Below are 17,599 nucleotides of genomic sequence, written 5' to 3' on the forward strand. Positions count from 1 at the left end.
CATTGTATTATTATTTCAAGAATTCAAAATGTGTTCATTACATAGATAAAATTGAATTTTCTCTGTAGCACTTCGTGGATTTCATAAGCAACACACTTTAGTTGTTCATACAAAGTGTAAAGGTAAGAAAAAGTAATATATACGGTGTTATCTTCATTTTAGATAAGATGATAACCCATCTTCAAAAGGGTGGTCAAAGCACTAATAAGTGTACGGCTGGGGTGAACCCCGAAGCATGAAAGGGAAGTTGTTGTTTTTTTAAATATTTTTTCTTTCTATTTAATAAATGTGTTCATAAATAAATTCATTTTAGATGTCAAAAAGTATTTGCGGCTCCCAGTGTTTTCTTTTCCGTGGAAACCGGATCAAATGGCTCTTTCGGTGTTAAAGGTTGCCGACCCCTGGTCTAGTGGGTATGCCTGTAAAGACATTTGCTATTGTAATTGTGTCAGCCCGCCCACCCCCCAACAAAACGGTTGTTTATTGGTCCACCATATCCAATCAGTAAGCCAGAAACGTGTTGGTAGTGTACAGTAGGAAGGGAAACACACAACCGCCGACAACACGCATGAGAGGAATATTTGAGTCACTGTAATAAAGTGTGTGTGACGGCCAAAAATGTGTCCGTAAGTGTAACTCTCATTCTTGATTTTAAAGAGTTCGTAACGCTCGTGCTAAACATTCAATCTTAAAAATAGCCAGGCTTGCTAGCTAGCATTAAAGCTAGCTGTATTATGGTAATGCTTGAATGCCGATAACAGCTGAATTCTTCAACTTGATTTGTGAAACATTGTCTAAGGACCATTGCAGTGATTGAGAATCATTTTTAAACATCTTTCATATACCATAAAGTTTTCATTTTAAGATAAGATAGATGTCCTTTTAGTGGCCAAGCTAGCTGCCTCTAAAGCAACAGTGTGTGTGAACAGCTAGCTATCTTACTGGGACAGGGAGCGTCATCAAACCAGGTGAAGCAGCTGCGTGTGTAAACCAAATTCACAATTCAAGTAATTATGATATTCACAAATAACTAGAATTATCTTTTTATATACATTTTTTAAATTTCAAACTAAGCCTGTTGCAAAGCATTAGAAAATCTTAAGTTAAATATGAAGAAACTACTTCAAATCAATCAGTGTGTACTGAGGCCTTTGAATGGTGTTGGACGAATTGTCGTTTCTGCTGGTGTAATGCGTCTAATTCTGTTTCATGTGTGCAACAAGAAGTCATCACACCCTTTTTTTAAAGGATGTAACTTCTAAAATGTGAAGTGCTGTGACATTATGGGCACAGTAAGTGACCTTTTAATGGATGATTAATTTAATAACTAAGTTAACCAGATTGTAATGCAGATGAGATGCCTCACAACAAACCTTTCACAAGATGATGCAGCCATTTATTTTCTTTCCAACAATTTCTTTGCACTACTGATCCATCTATAAAGAATATAACATTATAGAGTTAATTGGAAGACTAAGCTGGTTTAATATGTGACATCAGAAAGGCAATGTAGACCAGCATCCTATGCTGCATAAAGATGCTGTTCATGTTTATGTGAATAGGGTAAATGTATTTTGGGACTGTAATTACTGTAGGCAACCAGAAATTTAACAGAAAACTTTTCGTAATCCAACTTGGTATTTACATTGTTACCTGTGGACCCATTAGCTTATGCTGTTTTACTGTTAATATAACCTTGATATGCCTGAGGACCAAGTGTATTTGTCAACCAAATACACGTGAACATATACTACGCTTAACTACTCCCACACCACCACCACAGCTGTTTGCTGATAGCTCAAATTGCTGAATGAAAAGAACCACAAAGTGCCATGGTACATAACAAAAATGGTTTTGTTTGGGGTTTTTTTCTGATACAATTGCTTTACTGATTTTTTTCTCCTCTTCCAATAGAAAGAAAAGCTTCTGTGTTCAACAAAACCTGCATTCTACTCTGCACTGTCATTGTCAGTAAATGGTAAGATTTTGCAATAATTATATCTACTATTATGTTCATTTAATGTTTAATAAGAAAAACAAAATTCGCTACAATTATGAAATACATTAACAACATAACATAGATTTGAGCATTTCAAGCTGTATGGTGATTTACTGTGGGGATTATGGTGCAATTTACTGTTGGTCTTTAATACCATAAATGAATGAATTGCATGTCATCGAGCTCAACATAAAACTATGATACCGCAGGCATTTGAACATTTATTATATATTGAGAATAAGGGTGGGAATCACTGTTACCTCACCATAAGATACGATTCATGGTGGGTTGCTTTGCTTACGAGGTTGATAATATTATAATAGTAATTATGCAATCATTTATACTAGGGATGCTCGATATTGGCTTTTCTACCGATATCCGATATTGTCCAACTCTTAATTTCCGATACCGATATCACCGATACCGATATCACCGATGTATGCAGGCTTTTTACATCAAAACTGTTAGGTAACAACAACATAAAATATCTCCTGTGGAATTAACACATTATGCCCATTTTTACTGTGATGCCCCACTGGATGCATATGTGAATGAAACATGGCTTTCCAAATGTACACACTGAGAAAAATAAGAGAACAACTTAAATTATCGAAAAAAGTGCCATATTTATTTAGTGTTAGAGAGAAACCTCAACAACAAACAGCCTCAAACAACACCACAGACAATATAAAAAAAAGGAAGAGGCATATCTTCAGTCCATTAGTTGTAAACAAACATAGTCAATGAATGACTGGCCATAACTTGTCAAATAATATACTCAAACTGGGCTCAATCTCTTTTGAGAGTAACAAAATCCTCTCTCCTGATACCTCCAGTACTCCAAAGGGCATCCTTTTGAGGGGATAGCTTCTCCTAGGTATGCATGCACCTAAAGAAAGAATAAAAAAGACAGGGAATAAATATATAATAGAATTCCTCCAGTTCTTTAATAGAATTTCTATTATTTATTTTTCTTTGAAGCACTGACTGCCAAATGGTTGTTGTATTCATTGCATGTAATGTATATTTTTAATGTGACGCACTCAGCACAGCAGATTAAATTTAGTTTGATGATTAAGTTAATCAATTACTCACCTGCGCTGTCTCGCTTGTAGGTGCTTGAGCTGCAACTTCATTCTCTGCAAGGATTTCTTCGGTTTCAGCTGTTGCTTCTTTTCATCACTTTGCTGCGCAAATGTAGCAACTCCGCGTGATTCTTCTTGACATGGGTTATTAAATGATGTATTAAAGGAAGACACCTTGTTTCCTCCTCGCATAACCGACGCTTTGCAGTCATTGCAAATTTATTATCTGTAGTTGACACTTGGAAATAGTTCCAAACCACGGACACCTCATTCACCGGGTGAGCTAACTTGTTAGCCACGAGTCCAGCGTGTTGTATATTGTAGCGTCCGTACGGACGTTAAAGGACGACGAGAGCGTTCAAATAACAGCTTTTAATAACCCGGTCACTGTCGGCCGTGACCACGCCGTTTACAGCGGAGAACAAAACCATAACTTGCCATAACAATCCAACTCTCTCCCCCAGCGTTCTCTCATACAGCCACTCAACACGTTCTCGCTGGTGCATTCACTGACTCTCCACATAATCGGAATTATGAACACATTATCAACTACTGACTTTACAACATGAACCGTTACAATATGTTGTTGTTTAACGTCATCAAGCACGCGCCCATAAACGTCCCATGCTGCGTTCATGCAGACTCGGAAATTCCAATATCGGTTCCAATATCGGTTGTAAAAATCCGATACCGATATTTCCAAATATTACATTTTTAAGTCAATATCGGCCGATAATATCGGCCCTCCGATATTATCGGACATCCCTAATTTATACATTTTAAAACAATCTTATAGTGACACCTTATGCTGTTTGATTAACTGAAAAATGTAAAATGCCTCTTAAAAGCTAAAGAACACATTAATAGGAAACTGACATCAAAATTGACATGAATAAATATTCGCTGCAATTTGATTTCACCTTTTATATGCTTCATACTTCAGCTTCTTCCCCCTACTGTTTTGCATTGTCCTACTTAATCTTAAAGTGGTTATGGACTCGTCATTTGTCAAGGGAAATCAGATTAGATTGCTGTATTATTATCTTTGTTTTTTCAAATGATCGATCTTTGGCACCCTTACTTTTGCCATAAGTAAGTTCCTTTACCTGCTTTTGTAAACATAACGATGAGCACGGTCTTGTTACCTGCTCTTTTGTTAATGTTAACAGACAAATAGTAAGGTCCTTTACCTGCTTTTTGTAAAGTGTCTCGAGATAACATCTGTTATGAATTGACGCTATACAAATAAAGATTGATTGATTGATTGATCACACAAGTCAGGATAATGATATAATGCCATCCCCTTTATCGTTTGAAGGTTGATGTTTAGAGTGCTTATTGTTTAATGATAGATTGATTGATAGATAGATAGATAGATAGATAGATAGATAGATAGATAGATAGATAGATAGATAGATACTTTATTGATCCCGAGGGAAATTCAAGTATTTTGATTGATATTTAAGATGAATTTCAGTTCATAAATGGCTTTCTGCTATGTCAAATCTCTTTTCACAATATTCTTTTTATTCCTTCATTAGGTTTGACAGCTGTCATTAGTCTTGGGTGACAGACCTCTTTGTAGTTAACCGGATACAGCTGCCCACAAAAGATGGAGGAATCGCCTCTATTGTACATATCTGAATTTGGAGACCGTGAGGATATGGAGGAAGGGAAGAAAGCGGACATATATCAAGAGGAAACTAATACCGAACCAGACATGATAAAGTCTGTTGGCCAAGATCCCCATGAAAATCCCAATTATAAAGATGAAATTGACTTTAACTCTTTTCCCTGCCAGCATTGTGAGAAACATTTTACCTGCAAACAAGGCTTGGAACAACACATCCACATGTTGCTGAACAATGAGGCAAATACACATAAAGGCAACAGTAAAAATATTTGTTATAATGCATGTCTTGGTCAGCTGCAAAATGAGAAGATGACACCTCTGGATTCAGAGAGCTCAGTTATGCAGATTAATTCTTCATCCCCCATTAGCTCTGATACTTACATTTTGTCAGCTGAAGATGACACTGCACAGCCAGACAAACAGGTTGTATCAGAAGGCCATTATGCCTGGAACTACTGTGAAAAGATATCCAATAAACATACTAACAAAAAAATCTATGAACGCAGGATCCACAAGAATCCTCTGCAACTTGAAGAAACACATCTACCTAAAGAGAAAAATCACCAGAGAATATTTAGTGAAACATCTCAAAACATTACAGAGTTTGGTGAATGTTCAGCATCTGCAGCTGTTCTGAGGAATGAAAGGGAAAACGCAGAACGGTTCATGGTGGATGTTTCTAGCTATATTTCAGAAAATTTCAGCTTAAACATAGATGGAAAGCTAGTTTCAACAAGTACCTGTGATGCTGAAGTTCAACATGGGTCTTCAACTTTAGTTCATCGGGATGCACTGATTCTAGAGCCCGCCCAAGTAAACCAGGTTTTAAATATTAAATCAGTTTTAGGTAAAGAGATACCTGGTCCACCATTAACCCAAAGAAGAACTGCAACACCACCCCTTTTACCACAAATTAAATCAGAACTGGAGTCAAATGTGGTTGTGTCTTCATCTTCATCAACCCTTATGTCTTTAATAGAGAATACACTTCCTCAGAAAATAGAGTCCACTGCTATGCAGAAGGAAAGAACAGTGTTTCTGTCACCTAAATTAAAACGGCTCCTGGAGAAGCAGGATGGTGTTGAATCAACAATTGCACTTGTGATGGAAGGCCAAAAGCCATGTTCACCAGTCTCTTCTGTCCTGCTGGCTGGAGGAGGGAGGTTTACAAGAAGGACTAGATCCCCACCAATGTCCCCAATGGAAAACCCCAAATATAATCAGGAAACAATGCCACGCGATACAGCAGACAGTGAATCTGTAAGCACAGCGAAGCTGAAGACTCCCCATCGTTCACCTGAGCACCAAACAGCCAGTGAGATGGACGACACAACTCTATCAGTGGAGGAGCCAGCAGTGAAACCTGTCTTTTCAGAAAACTGGCCTCCCATATCAGGAGGTAATTCTTGTAATCAGCAACCACTGGATCTCTCTAATACAGTAAAAAGAAATGAAGCTGTAGCATTAACTCATGCTGCTCTTGACTTAAGTTTGCAAAAAAAGACTCAAGGTGAATGTGAACTTGCTTTAAGTTTTGTTTCAGAGGCAGTTTTAAAAGAAGGAACATTTGATATGTGCATAAATGACAAAGCCTTAATGAATGTTGTAGAGCAAAATGTAGGTCTTGGAAATTCTAAGAACATGTTAGTTACAGACTTCATAGTTACAAGTCCAAATATAATGAACCCAGCAGAGCCACTTGCGGAAGGACTTGTTTATGGACTTGCCCAACCTCCCAATTCTCTGACTCCTTTACCTGCATCCCAAACCCCTTTCACCTTGCAACCAGCTTCACCATGCACTATAGCAATCACTTCCCCACACACCCTGCTACCTTCTGCTCCTTCATTAATCACTGTTTTAGAACCACCACCACCTATATCTAACCTTTCAAACCAGCAGGTCCAGGTAATAACTGATTTGCCAACATTAGCCATTACAAGCTCTGAAAACCTCGGCACTCTTTCACAATCATTCAAGCAGCCTCTAAATCTCCCAGGCCATGTGTTTCTTACTGATCAAATAGCTCTCAATCAACCTATAATTGAATCCACTTTTGTGCCAGAAGTTTCCTTACCTCCCACTATAACTTTAAATGATTCTGTCATAAACTCTTACAACTTTACTAGTAACACTGTGCTGATAGAGTGCACAATAGCTCTTGAAGACCCTGGGAATTTAGTCCCTGCTGCAATTAACTTACTGGAAAACACTGCAGAGTTTGCTGAACCCACAAGGATACTCAGTAATGACATAGAACAGCAACAGATTGTTTCAGTGCCCAACCCTCAAACTGTGGACTCAACTGTTCTTATGTCCTCCATTGCAGAGTCAAACACTCTATCCACAACCACCTTGGTGAAATCTAAATGTCCTGCTCAAGGCGAAACAAATCCTGACTCAGAGCCAGTTAAACAGCCACCTCCTGCGAAAGAAGAGGATGCTGCTGATAATACTATACCCATACCTGAAAACCCAATAAAAAGTCCAATTTCTTCCGAAATAGCTAAAGAAGATGGATCATCAAGTGAGACACAAAGCTATGCACAGCAACAGAGTTTCACAAAAAATGTCATCTGCAATGTATGTGATAAGCTTTTCCATTCAATGAAAGAACTGAGCCGTCATGTGGGTGGCCATGCTGAAAAATGGCCCTACAAATGCGAGTTCTGTGTGCTGCTCTTTGACAAACCCTCTGCTTTGCTGGACCATCGATCAAGTCTCCATGGTGTTGGCAAGACTTATGTTTGCAGTGCATGCACTAAAGAATTTGTTTACCTTTGCAACCTGAAACAGCATCAGGAAGAGTCCCATCCTGGCAAGCAGTGTACATACACAGAAGAGGAAAAGGGGAAACTAAGACCTCAAAACTACAATTCCTTAATAAAAGTCAACATGGAGACCTCAGAGTCAGATAATTCAGAGGATCACAAGAAAGGTGTGAAAAGGGAAGAAGGAGAAGCTGATTTGGCTACTGAAGAATTGTTTACAACAATGAAAACCATGGTCTCAGATGGAGCTAAAATTAAAGGACCTGATGTTCGCCTTGGAATTAATCAACATTATCCCAGCTATAAGCCTCCTCCTTTTCCATACCATAACAGATCACCTGTTGGCTCAGTAGCTTCAGCTACAAACTTTAACACCAACAACATCCCACAAACCTTTAGCACAGCTATCCGATGCACAAAGTGTGGCAAAAGCTTTGATAACATGCCAGAGCTGCACAAGCATATCCTTGCGTGTGCAAATGCCAGTGATAAAAAGCGATACACACCGAAAAAGAATCCTATTCCACTACGCCACTTTGCAAAAACTCAAAATGGAATACTGTCTGCTAATAGGCTAAATGCTTCAAACAGACCCAGCCAATCAAACAAGTCAAAACCTGACCAAGAATCAACAGAGAAGATGAAGTTTAGGGTTCTGAAAAAAAGAAAGAAAGGGTTTTCCCAAAGGATCATGCCACAGAGGAACAAGTCGGCCCCTCCAGCAAAAAAAAATTCACCAGCACAGGTGCTCAAGCAGCAGGAGATCTTTGTCTGCCTTCACTGTAGTAGAGAGTTCACAATGCGACGAAGCAGAACCAAACACATGGCAGTCTGCCCCAAGAAACCCAAAGAGGTAAAGAAAAGGAAAGATGGAGGTATATCTGTAACCAAGGAAAATAATGGACACTTGCATAGAGGAGTGGGAGAGAAACAAGCCTCACCTAAGCATAAAACAAGACTTCAGACTTCTTTACCTGCTAAAAGACCTGCCTTCCTACCAGCACAGACTGTCTTTGCAGACAAAAGAAGCAAAATAGTTATAAAAGAAAGCATGCAGCCGAAACAAGAGACTTCCACTCTAAGTGAACTTTCCATTGTTCGGACTTTCAACCCCTCCATGCGGCAGTATAGCAGAGTGCAGCATAGCATCAAAGGAATCCCCATTAAAATCACCCTAGTAAAACCACAACTGATTCCCCCACATAAGGATAAGCTGCCTCTGGCTCAGGACAGAGAGGAAGCAACTGGAGCTGTTACTAACATCTCTGAGCAGAGTCCAACAGGTTAATAACGAGCACCCCTCCAGGATTCACCAGGTAGTTGAAGCACTTTAAGACAAATTGCAAAATAAGTACATGCATTTTATACGGAACAAACAACTGCAAGTTCCTTCTACAAACAGTCCTCGAAGAATGATGTAATTTTTTTAATTGCACATTGATAAATAGAATCACTTTAATTAGGCATCAATTGCTTTAATGCTGTAACGTGCCCATAGTTGGCAACTGTCCCATTTTTTTTTTTCCAATAATTTTTTGGTTTTGTTGCTTTCAGGACCCTGCTGTTTCGAACTCCACCTACATGTACTGTATGTGTCAAGAATACTAAAGGAAGAGAACTTCTTAACACACTTGAAACACCATGGACTAAAAGATTGCACCACATTGTACAATAAATGACTAAATTGAGGACAGTTTAAAAAGGCAAGCGAGGATACTGCAGTGAGTATTTAAATGCTTTTAAAGCAATTTAGAGGTTTTGTAAATTTAAAAATGTTTTAAAATGTTGGATTTGCATTTTCAAGTTAATCTGACAACATGTCATACATTGAAGAGGAGTGGAAGGAATGAAACTGGAAGGCTTTTCTCATTTCATTCTTGGGTTATTCAGAGTGGAAGGCAGATGGCAACCATTTTCCACAGGCATTTGCACTTTTTCTTTTCTGTTGTCTGTGGCCTTTTGCGTTGAACTCTTAGTGCATGAATTAGTATCACATTTATTAGGATTGTTTGTAATGATGCAGTTGGGCATTTAAACTGAATTTTTTGCTGCTTTTATTGATCTGATTCAAACTAAAATGTGTTATTAGATCATATACCGATCAAGATTGCCTCAAATTAAAAAAAATACACTTTGTAGTAGAGTGGCACAATATTTATAAACCAAAAATACCTATCAAACTGCTTGAGTATATTGGCAATTGGCATTGCTATTTACTATTGGAGAAGCAATTGTCATTTTTGCAACAAATGTAAAATAGTCTCATTGCTGAATCCGTTGTAAATCTCAATTGTTGATTATATGGATGTATACATTGCCAATACTTCGGTTTTTATTTCATAAAGGTTTTGAAGGTTTTGTCATCAAGTTGATACATGACCAAATGTGTCATGATGGTGAAATGGGAAAAAATAAGATATTATTATCGGTATTTTACACACACACAATTTATTTTGGTGGCCTAACCCAATGGAATTTTTTCCTCCTCCAAATGTTGGTGTAAAAAGTGGCTAAAAGTGCCTTTATATAGTATAAAAAGATTGCCTATGCAGCCCAATGTCATATGTCAAAGTTTAGGTAAACAGGCCACCACAATAATTAATTCTTCAAATATTAAAAAAAAAAAATCTTCAGTTTGATGTATTCAAACTGCATTCTCCAAAAACAAAAACTTATGTACTGAATCATAGCAAATAAATATCAAAGTTGAATCAAGATTGATCAAAGTTGAATCAGTGTTTACAGAGGCAGCTCCAATACTCAGCCTTTCTGCAACATATACAGTTGTCCAGTTTGTGGGCATTATTTTACACCCCAATGCCACATGGAAAAATAAAGTTCTGTGTATTTTTTTTGCTTTCATTTAACAGCTTGAAATCAACATGAATGAAGTCTAGTCTGTTTATGTGGTCCATAGTGACAACACTGAATCATTATTTATTTCCTGTATAACGTGTCGTGTGTACACAACAGACCTTTTTATCAAGTCACTACTAAAAAAACAAAATATGAGGCAAGGTTTCACTAATCTCTTAGAGCTTTTGTACCGTATAGTTATGTCAATATGATAGAATGATGTATATTGTATGGTATGAGTTAAATTCGACAGTGGCCTGTATGTAGAGAGAGCAACTTAGAGCAATGTTATTCTACATTTTTGCATTTAAAAATTGCTGGTAATATTTCTTCATTGAGACTGACGGCCATGCGAAGGATGTACTGGTCCTTTAAGGAGACTAATATTGAATTGTGAAAAGTGCTTGTCGCTCTTTGAGGTTTTAATTGAGCTTTTTATGTTGATTTGAAATCATGTCCTCAATCTCTGAACAGTTTGTATGATTTGCACTTACGGTTTTTCAGGCGAGTAATGTAGAAGTTTAAAGTTATATGTGAAGATTGTGCAAAATGTCTTTAATAAATAAATCTAATAAATCACATTTGTTTTAGTCATTTATTTAAGTGCCTTGTTATGAAGAGAAATTATGCTGTAAGAAACATATGTTTGATGCTTTGTTAAAGTGTTCACCCTAAAGGGGTCAGGGTATGAAAGTATAAAATGTCAGGATTGAACTGCATGAAAAATACGGAAACAGTTTGTTATAAACAAAAAAATGGAAGCACAAAACTGTCTTGTCGGTTTGAACAAGTAGAATTCATTTTTTAAGTCATAGCATGCCACTGACATCTCGAATGCCATCTTAAACACCAGTGTAACTGCTTAAATTAAAATCCTCTGGTAACTTTTTGTCAAGGTATGCACTTGTTTTTGTCTTTTGTGACTTCATGGTTATTAATATATTCCGTTGAATATACATAACATTTCGGATGGACTATTTGACCCACAAAATAAAGGAGCTCATCGTGGACTTCATGAGAGAAAGGGGAAGCACGCACAACCCCATTCACATCAACGGGATGGCTGTTGAACGTGTCTCCAGCTTCAAGTTCCTGGGGACCCACATCACAGAGGACCTATCCTGGTCCACTAACACCTCCAGTCTGGTGAAGAAGGCTCATCAACGCCTCTTTTTCCTGAGGACACTGAAGAGACACCACCTGTCTTCAGCTGTACTGAGGAACTTCTACCGCTGTGTGATTGAGAGCATCCTAACCAGCAGTGTCACAGTCTGGTACGGAAACTGCTCTGTCACGGACCGTAAGGCGCTACAGCGGGTGGTTAAAACAGCACAGCGCATCACAAGGTGTCCACTTCCTGCCATCGAGGATGTCCAGAGGAAACGCTGTCTGCGGCGAGCTCACGGCATCCTTAAAGACTCCTCCCACCCTGCCCACAGACTGTTTACCCTCCTGCCCTCCGGTAGGCGCTTCAGAAGCCTCCGGACCAGAACCAGCAGACTGAGGAACAGCTTTTTCCCCAGAGCTGTCTCTCTACTGAACTCTACCCCCCGAACTCTGAACTCTGTCTCTCTCTCAAACTCCGCCCCCTCCTGACCCCCCCCCCCCCCCCCCCCCCCCCCCCCCTCCCCTGCATAGCACCTCACATCCATCATCCCCCACCACTCCTCCTGGTCACACACACATTATTGTATTTTAGTATGTCCATATCACCACTGTAAGTTATTGAACTGTATAATATGTACATATTCTGTATATTATCTGTACACTAGTATATTCATTTTCTCTGCACCTTAATCTGTATATTTAATCCTCTGTATACACTTATATTTATAGCATTTATTTACATTTATAGCATCCCAATAATCCATCCAGCCATATATACTTAATAATTCACTTTTATTTAACCACATCTGTAAATGTTATAATCACTGTACATATTTAGCACGAACTCTTGCCCTTTCTGCTTATTTGCACTTCTGGTGAGATGCCAAACCTCATTTCGTTGCACTATACTTGTATATGTGTAATGACAATAAAGTTGAATCTCATCTCTCTCATCTCAAAATCAGTGCAGACAAATATGCTCCTGTACATTTATAAAATGCAAACACTGTCCACTGAGACAAGGCAGGTGAGTGACAATTTTTTTTTTTATTGTTTTGAGTGAAAAAAGTTTGATTGCTGGAAATGATTACCTAAAGTGATGACAAATTATGTAGATCACAGTATGGTATAAACATCTAGTCAATGGGATGAGAATCACTTTCTCTTTTTATTGCCTTTCAATTATTACACACTATATATACTGTATATATGGTGTAAAATAAGTCAATCAAGCTCAAAATGTTCTCAAGCCAAACCTAAACCATGTCCATGTGACAACCTTGACAGTGAATTATGGGTAACTCACAAGTTCCCACAACTTGCGCTCACTTCAAGGGATACTCCTTCTAGTGGCGTAAATAAGTAACTACAGCTTGAGGAATAAACACCCAAAATAATCACTTGCATACAATTAATATCCTTTCTCACATTATTAAGGGAATTTTATGAGATATTTATTCCTCACCAATGATTTTTTTCACAAATGTCTAAAGCACATAACTAGATGTAAGTCCAACTTCTGCAGAAAAATCCATTGCCAACTTTTGTTTTTGCCAAAAATACACCCCTTGGTGGAAAAATGGTCATATCTCGCTAATGAAAAAGACATCTGAACAGTAGTTTTAAATACAACTATAGAGGCAAAGTGACATTTATGCTAAAGTGATGGTTAAAAAAACAATTTAAAGAGCATATAGCAGGTTTTTTTTGTAAATTAACATTTAAAATGGGCTGATAGAATACAATTCTTGATTTGATGTTCTTCAACACAAAAATTTAGAAGAGAAAGTGGCCCTTTTCAGTGTAGCTGTTTAGAACGCAATTTTTTCAAATTTTTATTTAGAACGTATCATATCACGTAGCATGGGGGACTCGCATTCTCTGACTCTGTTTTAACCCTATGTGCAGTAGGCGGGAGTGAGTGACAGCGGGTGTTTTGGATTGTTTTTATTGTGTATCTTCCTTCATATTACATTAAATTAGACCAGTCGTTTAGATGGTTAAATGTTGAGTTTTTGCTGGATGCAAAATCTTATAGTTAGGGCATGTTTTACACCATTGGGAACACACAACTGGGACGACTGTTTTACATACATTAATTGTTCCTTCAACCTGAGTGCCAACCCACCAGGCATCACTGTCCCAACAACACTGACCTCAAGTGGTCTATATGACAAACTCTTATTACAGCTATTCTACTATTATTATCAAATAGCAATAACACCACACTTGATGCACTGAATACAATCTTACAGGGACATCAACTGTTTCCATAGTAAGAAGAAACGTTAGCTTTCGTGCCTGGGTTGTTTTGAGCCGATGAAGAGACTCTATGGTCACAAAAATGATCACACTCTATGGTGATTGCGGCCGTCTGTGGCGCTCATTTTCGGCAGGAGGATTATGTGCCTGGTGATATGATAAGTTAGGACGGGCTACAGAAGCCAGGACCGGGTCAGACTGATGGCGGGTACGGTCCTGTCAGTAGACAACTGCAGGTTCACCGGCAGCAGCAGCAGCCCCGAGTCCTGGTGGCAGAAGTAAACAAGTCAGAACCATAGACTGTAAAAATAATGGACGGGACAAAGTCCCCTGTGGAGTGAAGGTTTTATTTTTAGAGCTCCCCCTACTGACTGGCTGAAGTATAGGTCATAAACCCCGCCTCCTCAGTGATAACAAACGGGACTTGGGTCAAACTGTTAAGTTAAAATACTCGTCACATAATTTTTTTCCAGACCTAAAGTCTGCTGTGATCATTAGATATTATCACCCTACATGGTGTTCAAGTGCTCATTTTTCTGTGAAGTTTGTTTTAAATAAGTTATTTGAGGTTAAAAAACGGGATTTTACGTTATACATGGCGATGATTGACAGCCGCGGATCTTGCGTAGTGCTCTTGGTAAATAAGCAGTTACGTCGTGAAGTGAAGCTGAGATGCCACGGAGCTTTTCTGTTCAGTTTTTTCGTCTTTTTTGAGCTGGTGAAAGCTGTTTTTTTCTGCAGTAAACTAATGTCACGGACCTGTGGACTCTAAGGGAGCTTTGCAGTTTTTTCGGTAAGTAATAAAGTGTGATTTATGTGTCATTGCTTTAAGTGTTATGAGCGAGCTAACATATTAGCAGTCTAAGCTAGGTTACTTGTCAGGCATGATTTATCTTTTTATTTTACTTTTTAATATGAGCAAACCTAAGAACTGACATGCTGTGTTTCTTGATATTGTTATATTATTTTTGTGATTGGAATTGTGATTAAAACCAAAACATCGTAATTAAAATCAGCTCATAGATGCCGTTCATTGACTGCACAGTTATGTTTCAGTAAATAATAAATAGGTCTGGTAAGGTTTTTAAAAAAGTATCAAGGACAAAAACAAAGCTAAATACTATAAATCTGTCCTGTATCATTACTGATGTGTACATGTTTACAGTCTGTGTAAAGAGTGTGTTATACAGAGATTAACATGTCACCATGCAGCCTGATATTTATAATACTGTATAATGAGGGAGAATATGTCTCTAGATATCAGGATAAAACTAAAGTAAGCTCTGATCTAATATAACTTCTGTCTGATTTAAGAGACTAACAGAAACGTGAACACAAACAATCAGCGGTGGTGTAATATAATATTAATTGAGCATCATGCTGCTTAAACCTGCTAAATATTCAGCATGAGCTTACACACACACTACCAATCCAATAATCACAAGTTGATCATGTTGTACATTTAATGATGCTTATTAATAAATTGTGTTATAACTTGACAAAACCTGACATAGACTACAAAAACCGGCTGCTTGTTATGGTGGTTAGGAGACATACAGGCTCAATAAAAGAAGGCATAAAGACTAGGTATTTCCCTGTTTTCACCAACATATTATACATTACATTTCCTTTTTCTCATGTTGTCTCTCTCTCTCTCTCTCTCTCTCTCTCTCTCTCTCTCTCTCTCTCTCTCGTCCTCTCTGGTGTGCTCCCCCCTCCAAAGCCTGCTGCTGCTCTGTAAGACGGGACGGATTGGAGGACCTGACAGGGCGTTTGGTCTGATCTTACACAGCACTGGACGGTGGTCTGATGTGAAACAGTGGGCCGATTGTCACGCCTGAGCCACAGAGGACGCAGCTCGCACGTCCTGAGCAATGTTTGACAATTCATTCAAAAGATGAACGGAAGAAAAGAGAGGCTGTTTTTCTTATAAGCCACATTTGCTTTTTGTTATATTTAGATTGATCTGCTATAACTTTAAAATACTGTGCATTCATTTGCCTCTTTCAAACCTGTATAACCCACAAAAACCTTAAATACTACCTCCATCTAAATGAAAACTCAAGTGAAAGAAAGTAGCTTAAAATACCACACTGTTTTTAAGCACAATCTGTATTTGTTAAAGTTACAAGACTAGTGTTACATTTCATGTGATTGAATAAAATATAATAATGTAATGGCCTTCTCAGTCGTGTCTATATCATACCACTCTACTGTCTTTATGTGCATGCTGTCTTTAACACTAACCTGCATTAAATGTTAAATACTCAAGTGTTGAAGTACTTTTAAAGCTATTTGTTTCCCAGCTGTGACTTCTGTCATTGCCCTACAAGAACATGAGACATTCTATGTTTTTACAGCTTAAAACAGGAGAGAAAAGGTTTAAATCAATGAATACTTTATTTGATTTATAACACATTGGCTGAACGGTGGTTCAGTTATAAAAGTGAGGAGGTTACTGGTTTGAATCCCTGTCTGACAGGAGTCTCTCTGAGGAGTTTGCATGCTCTCTTCCTTCCACAGTCCAAAGGTGTTCACCGAGAGGAGAACAAAGTAAGGGAGACCATCAGGTGAGCTGGCAGGGGTGTCTGTATCAGCCATCTTTCTTCTTCCTTGTGTGTAAAATGAGGATAATAAAAAACAACGAGATAAACATCTTAGACAAGGAAAAGAACCAGAGAAAAGGTCCATCCAAACAGAAACCTTAATGAAACAGATTCATTTACCAACTCCACAGTTATGCACAGAAACACATATACTCTCACATATACTCAATTTTTGTATAAATGTACATAGAACGGAAGTAACTACTGACAGCAGATATGACTTTAGTACTATGTGCACCACAACCTTCTATCATATAACATATTTTCACCAGCATATGTTAGATCTGTACACAGCTTATGTTGCTAACTTAGCTTAAAATAGTTCGTTTTTTGCCAAAAATAAAAGGTTTAATAACCCACAGAGTTAAAGAAGATAGACAGACAGACAGACAGGCAGGCAGATAGACAGATAGATAGATAGATAGATTGATAGATTGATTGATTGATAGATAGATAGATAGATCCTGAGGGAAATTCAAGGCATCCAGTAGCAATATACAAGACAAACAGGACACGAAAAAACGTTTAAATTCAATAATTAATATAAAAAGTGTGATTTTCTTAATTTCTGAATGAACTACGTTTAGATATTTGACTTGAAATATATGGTGGTTTTGTACTCACCTCTATGGTCGGTAGATGAATTTCTCTCCGTAAAGATTCTTAAGTTCTTGGCGTAGCTGGGCTGCGTAAGCTATCAGAGCAGTACGCTAAATGGGCGGGGCGTGTTGCCAGGGCTCCTCCCGCCGGACCCTACTGCGCAGACTCTGGTTGCAAATGACGTCAAAATTCCAAGATGACAGCGCCCGTGAGGGCCGTAAAAAAGCTTCACGAACGTAGAACGGAAACAGCTACAGTCCACACCCACTGGTCAGAACATTGCGCTCCCAGAATGCAGGCCTGCTCTTGGTACCATGTAAATGGGAGGTAGAGCCTTCAGTTATCAGGCGCCGCTCCTCTGGAATCGCCTAACAGTCGGGGTCTGGGAGACAGACACATTATTTACTTTCAAGAATAGACTTAGAACTTTTCTTTTTGATGAATCTTATAGTTAGGGCATAGTTTTGCTGCTATAGGCCTAGACTACCGGGGGAACTGACACCTTTAACTCTTATCTCTCTCTTCTATCTCTCACTCTCTGCTTTCATATCATATTACTGCATGGCACAATCTTTAAATTCCAGTTATTAACCACTCCTTTCTCTGGGAGCTACTGAACTCTCAAGGTTTTTTCTTGTCAGGCAACAACCACATTAAGATGGTAACAAAATCAGGGACTG

General features: G+C 38.3%; 1 protein-coding gene across 3 annotated transcripts; it reads left to right on the forward strand.

Moving 5' to 3' along the window:
* Nucleotides 1–495: 495 nt before the first annotated feature.
* On the forward strand, nt 496–10,925 carry prdm2a (PR domain containing 2, with ZNF domain a). 3 transcript variants are annotated; one of them, XM_079358511.1, is made up of 4 exons: nt 496–626; nt 1,915–1,978; nt 4,626–8,804; nt 9,043–10,925. In XM_079358511.1, exon 3 carries the CDS (start codon nt 4,697–4,699, stop codon nt 8,774–8,776), a length of 4,080 nt encoding a protein of 1,359 aa, XP_079214637.1. In that variant the 5' UTR covers nt 496–626; nt 1,915–1,978; nt 4,626–4,696; the 3' UTR covers nt 8,777–8,804; nt 9,043–10,925. The 3 variants fall into 3 exon arrangements, with proteins under 3 accessions (XP_079214637.1, XP_079214638.1, XP_079214636.1); XM_079358512.1 differs by having other exon boundaries at nt 4,626–6,116; nt 7,047–10,925; XM_079358510.1 differs by having other exon boundaries at nt 4,626–10,925.
* Nucleotides 10,926–17,599: the final 6,674 nt, after the last annotated feature.

The sequence above is a fragment of the Symphodus melops genome, assembly GCF_947650265.1.
Source record: "Symphodus melops genome assembly, chromosome: 13".
Lineage (NCBI taxonomy): Eukaryota > Metazoa > Chordata > Actinopteri > Labriformes > Labridae > Symphodus > Symphodus melops.

Excerpts from the sequence above, each read along its gene's own strand:
- prdm2a (XM_079358510.1), top strand. The coding sequence starts at position 4,697 with ATGGAGGAATCGCCTCTATTGTACATATCTGAATTTGGAGACCGTGAG.